Genomic DNA, 6000 nt, shown 5'->3' with positions numbered 1-6000 from the left:
GAGCTACCACTGTGAAAAAACTCAGCTAAAACAAACAAACAAACGAACAAACCAAAAAACTCAAAACTTCTCTGTAAGACCTTATTCTTCCCTATGTATACACTTAGATTTTCTTTTATATGATGCATTTATTTATTTGGGGCAAAACCATTCTTTAATGCATTCTGCTAACATTATGGATTTCACCCCTATTTAACTTTAGTACCTGTCTATCTGTATCTATTTATTTAGACAGGGTCTTACTATATAGGCCAGGCTGTTCTTGAACTCCCCATCCTCCTGCCTCAGCCTCCCAAATCCTAAGATTACCAGTATGCTTTAACGTCTGTCTTCTCATCACTAGGTTGTCCTTCTGTATAAACAGTATCACTTCACACATAGGCAAATCATATCCATTTAAGAACCTAATAGAGCCAGGTGTGGTGGCACGTGCCTATAAACCTAGCACTTGCATGAGCTTTAGATTGGCCTTGTCTACATAACGAACTCCAGGCTAGCCAGATCTACATAGTAAAACACTATCTCAACCCTCACCATCTTCTTTAAAAAAATCTGGTACAAATGCAATTTTCAATTACAGCTTTTGTTTTGATCCAGTTAAGGTCTTATACTGGACTGGGTCGAACTGCTTCGTTGCTCTATCACCAATTGCTCTCTCTCTCTCTCTCTCTCTCATTGTTTTAACTTTTTTGAAGAATCTAGTCCGTTTGTCTTTTAGAACATTTTTCTTAGGGACCAATCTGTATCTTATCTCCTCTACAGGAGTCTCATTAGGAACCACATTTCACTGTACTCAGAGATGGGTTGTGGACCAATCTAACACAGAAGCTGCACAAGGTTCTATTACCTGTCAAATGGCACTGGATGACATAAGAGATGGCTAAGCACTGTATCTGTATACTTAGGTCTGGAGATAAACAAACTCACAGTATTTACGATTTGTTGCCGGACACTAGGCAAGGTGATTACTGATAGCCGGGCACAGATAACACCTATTATTTCTGGTACCTGAAGAGGAAAAAGACATCACTAAGACCTTAATCCTGTAGGACAGTTGAGAGTTTTATAGCCATTCTAAGAAGTCTTGGGAAGATAGAAGACAAAATATTTTTGATTTTGTAAAGCTTAGGATGCTAAGGGTTTGAGTCGCTGCTAAAGCACTGCCCTAGAATATATGAGGGAGGACTGGGATTTGATCCTCAGCACTGCAGAAATAATAATTCAACTTTCCAATTATCTTCTAACAGTGTGGCTCACACCTTTAATTCTAGCTAGCACTTGGGAAGCATAAGCAGGTGAGTCTCTGTGAGTTTGAGGTCAGCCTGGTCTACACCGTGAGTACAGGAACAGTTAGGGCTGTGTAGAGAGACCCTGTCTCAAAAAAATGTATATATGAATGTATGTATACAAAAATATTTGGAAGTGGGTGAAGCTGTAGTTCAGTTGCAGAGTGCTTGCCTAGCATAGATGAGGACCTGGATTTGATATCTGATTCTCAACAGTGAGGTGTGGGGGTGGAAAGAATAGAAGGAAAGAAGTGCTGGAGCGCTGGCTGTAGCTTGGGGGTAGAATGCTTGTTTGACAAGCACAAGACCCTTGCTTCAATCCAGCACTACAGAAAGAAAAAGGAAAAAAAGGCAAGAAAAGAAAGAAGGAAGGAAATAAAAGATTTGTGAGCTGACAGAGATGTCGGCTGTATCCCTGAGAGATGGAGAAATGGGTTTTAGTTTCTCATGCATTTTTTCTGATTTTTGATCAATGATTACATAGTGATTTCATAACAGAAATGTCATGTTATAGCAAGGGAGCCAGCCCTTACCCACTGTCCTCTCTGCTCTTTCAGGAAGTAGAAGCCAGGGCTTTGGGCCACTTCTCCCTCTGCTTGACTACTGACCATGGCATACAATGGCTATGTGCCAGAAGCTGGTTGGAGGGTGGGCAGAGGATGCAATTCTAGCTATAGAAACAAGAGGAAGAGCAAGGCAGCAGTGGCACACTCCTTTAATCCCTGCACTGTGGAGGCAGAGGCAGGCAGATATCTGAATTCGAGGCCAGTGTGGTCTACATAGTGAGTTCTAGGATAATGAGGGCTACAGAGAGACACCCTGTCTTGGGGGAAAAACAAACAAACTAAAAGAAAGAGACATGAGGGAGAATCTACTGGGGGTTTGAGGAAAAGTTTTTCTGCCTTCAATAAAGGGACAAAAAGGGAGGCATCATCTCTCTGGATTGTCTTATCTGTCTTCTCATGAAGTCTCAGCTATGCTGGCCTCATGGACAGGAAAGGCAAAAAGATGGGACCTTTGATCTTGGCTGTCACTGCAAGTCCGTGAGTCCAGCATAGAAAATATACAGTGTCCAGATTTCCTATACATATTTAAGAGTGTATATTTATTGTAATCATTTAATACAGTAAATCACTTCTTTATAGTAAGAATATGTCATATAAACATTTAAACAAATATATCATCAAGACATAAGGTAATCAATTGTTTGAAAAAGCTCCTCACAGTTGGCCTTTCTGGCCACTAAAGGCTCCTGAACCATCTAAGAGTCATCTGACTTCTCTGAGGTGTTCTGTTGTATCTTTGGAATTTTCTTTGTTATGATTCTTTTATTTTTATGTGCATTGGCGTTTTGCCTGCATGTATGTCTGTGTGAAGGTGTCAGATCCCCTGGAACTGAAGCTACAGACAGTTATGAGCTGCCATGTGGGGTACAGGGAATTGAGCCCTGTACTCTTAATCACTGAGCCATCTCTCTAGACCCACTGTTTTTGCTATTTTCATAGGTTAAAAAAAAATGGGTTCCTTCACTCTCCAGCCATGACAAAGAAAAAAATGGGCTCTTATTCTTTAAAAACGCCCTTTCTTTCTGAGATTGTTGCAGTGTTGTAGCTTGAACGCAGGAACGCGGGACTCTGTGCATGGATGAGCGCCCTTCACAGAGCACCTTCATTCCAGAAACACACAATGAGCACTTAAAATGCCAGCGGCTCCTACACTTAGATATTTCTGTATTCTTTCAATGTTTAATTAAGAGAGTCAATTAATTAAATATTTTTAGGGGAAAGAGTTTTGCCTCAAAGCCTAGCCTAGCTAGAAACTCACTATGTAGCGCAAGCCAGCCTTCACCCTTTGATCTTCTTGTCTCAGCCTTCCAGGTGCTGGGATTATTCATATGCAACACCACACCCAATTCTATCCTTTTTATTAAAAGGAATTATTATTGTTTTGTACATGTAAAGGTAAGTGCACACATGCCATGGTGTGTATATATTTGGAGGTCGGAGGACAACTCTGTCATCTTTTCCCACCATGGATCTGGGGATTGAACTCAGGTCATCAGGTTTGTACAGCCGTCACTGACTCATAGAGCCATTTTATTGCCCTCCAGTGCTGTCCCTTTGCATTTTAGATGATAAAAAATGTTATTTCTTTCCTTTGTGTCCCCCTTCCCCCCAGGTATGGTTTCTCTGTGTAACTTTATTGCCTGTCCTGGAACTTGCTCTGTAGACCAGCCTGTCCTCAAACGCACTATCACCTGCCTCTGCCTCCCGAGTGCTGGATTAAAGGCATGCACCACCACTTCTCAGTTTCCTTTGTTATTTCTCGCGTGGGCTTTAAATATATTTAGGCAAGTTCTCTCTCTTTTTCTTTTCTTTTTTCTTTTCTTTTTTTTTCTTCTCTTTTTCTGATGCTGGGGAAAGCTGGTCTCCTTTCGGAGTCACTTCTGGCTGTCTGCTGCTTTAACTTGTTACCTTTGATTCATCTGGGCCAGAAGCTGCACTTAATTCCAAACTCATATTCATCAATTACATCTCCCAGGGAAATCCTTTTCTTTGGGGGAACACACCAGAGAGAGAGAGATGTTCAGGTTGTGTCAGTACACCTCCATATGTGCGCCTCTGGGGGCCAGAGTTCGATGTCAAAGGTGTCTTTCTTAACCACTTCCCACCCTATTTATTTATTTATTTATTTATTTATTTATTTATTTATTTATGACACAACTCTTCAGTCAACTGGAGCTCACCATTTCAGCTGGACTTGCTGGCCAGTGAGCTCTGGGAATTTGCCTAGCTCTGTTCCCTGTGCTAGAGTTACAGACACTCAGGACCATGCCAGGCTTTCACACGGGTCCAAGGGATCTGAACACAGATCCTCATGCTTGTGAAACAACACTTCACCACGGATCTATTCCCCCAGCCCTACACCTTAAGTTTTAAATCTCCCTTGTTTGGTATGGGGACTGGTGACTACATACTTGCATACTTGTGAACAGCAGAGCAAGGCTTTGGTCCCATCCCCACTAGTGCCTAGTTCAAGTGAGCACAAATAGCCAGACCTTTTCAACCACAGAAGGGACAGGGCTTGCTTCTATTTCAAATCCAGGAAACGGCTCTGTGCTTTTACCTTCTCAAATCGGTCCTCTGCATGCTTCATCAAAGTTATCAACAACTCTCCTGCTGTCTGCTGGGTACAGGGATGGGGCAGGCTTTTCAGGCTGTCCAGTGTAGTCATTATGAACTGTCTGAGTTCTTGTGAATCAAGGAAAACTTCAAAGACCTGCAACAATTTAGGAAGAATGAGCTTTCAAGATACCTGGTATGGACTGGGAATACAACTCAGTGTTTGCCTGTGATGTGTGAGGCCCAGCACTGTGACAGAGAGAGGGCTGTGCTATCTAGTACTGGCTTATTTACTGGGATAGCTATGCCCTGTTGCCAACTTGACTGCATTCGGGATTAACAAAAACCCTAGCAGTTTAGTAGACCTGTGAGGGATTTTTTCTTAAATCATTTGAAATGGGAAGACCCACTTTTAATCTGGACCTTTGAAATGGGAAGACCCACCTTTAATCTGGGCCCCACCTTCTGCTGGCAGCCTATATAAAGGACAAGAAAGAAGGGAACTGGCTCTCTCATGAGCAAGTCCATCCCTTCACTGGCCTTAGAGACTACTTCAGCATGTACTGAAGATCAGCTGAGATATCCATCCTCAAGGACTGAACACCTTACTGGATTCTTGGACTTTCTGTTGGCAGACGGCCATTGTTGGACTAGCTGGACCACAGCCTGTAAGCCATTCTAATAACTCATATACATATATACTTTCTATAAGTTCTACCTCTCTAGAGAACCCTAATATATTTACCAAAATGGAAAACTGGAAGCACCAAAAGTCCAAAAGCTATAGTCTATTCACAGCCTTTTACTACTCTGACTCCAAGAGAGAAGCCTAGGAAAACGTCACATTCTCCAGGAGCACTAAAGGACACATCCAGTGCTAGAGAGCTGACAGCTCCCTTGACAAAGCTAAAATGCTTTGTCGGGAGACAAGACACTAACACAATGTGTCACTCTGTGTCTTGCTGCACTTGGCAGTGCGTGAAGTCCTCCACATGACTGAACAGATACACTCCACTGGGTGCTTACTGTGCTACAGGCAGTATGCCAAGCAGCTGCATTATTCAGTTCTTAGGGCAATGGAGCCATCCCAGCTTGTACAGACTCCCACTGGATAGATGAAGAAACTGATACCTGCACTGGCTTACCTGGTACTCTAGACCCTACATGAGTAAGATTTTAAGTATCCCTTTATGTGTGTTTGTATGCATACATGTATATGTATGTATGAACGCATGGGAGTGGTGTGCATGTGTAAGCTAGAGGTCTGTCTCAGTGTTTCCCTCTATCAATCTCTATCTTATTTTCTGAGGCAGGGTCTCTTACTAAATGTGGAACCCACGGATTCTGCCAGACTAGCTGTCCATCAGATCCTAGGGATCCTCCTGGCTCTGTCTCCTCAGAGCTAGGACTAGAGGAATATACTGCTACACTCAGCTCTTTGCTTTTTCTTTTCTTTTTTGGGGGGTGGGGGTTCGAGACAGGGTTTCTCTGTAGCTTTGGGGCCTACCCTGGAACTAGCTCTTGTGGATCAGGCTGGCCACGAACTCCCCAGCCTATAGGTTTCCTTTGTCTCTAACATATGTAGCAGATGC

The 6000-nt window shown here is 42.8% G+C and overlaps 1 protein-coding gene across 3 annotated transcripts in view; it reads right to left on the bottom strand.

Annotated features, from left to right (window-relative positions):
- Nucleotides 1-6000, bottom strand: part of Mroh8 (maestro heat like repeat family member 8) — an 84051-nt gene that overhangs the window by 24548 nt on the left and 53503 nt on the right. For all 3 annotated transcript variants that reach the window (XM_048440884.3, XM_048440887.3, XM_048440885.3), the window contains exons 12-13: nucleotides 4413-4565; nucleotides 848-1008 (exon numbers count right to left, since the gene is read on the bottom strand). In XM_048440884.3, coding sequence (XP_048296841.3) covers nucleotides 848-1008; nucleotides 4413-4565 — 314 coding nt within the window. The remainder of the gene's footprint in view (nucleotides 1-847; nucleotides 1009-4412; nucleotides 4566-6000) is intronic.

Source organism: Myodes glareolus, chromosome 10 (genome assembly GCF_982192425.1).
Source record: "Myodes glareolus chromosome 10, mMyoGla1.1, whole genome shotgun sequence".
Classification (NCBI taxonomy): Eukaryota; Metazoa; Chordata; class Mammalia; order Rodentia; family Cricetidae; genus Myodes; species Myodes glareolus.
This window is presented reverse-complemented; position numbering and strand designations above follow the sequence as displayed.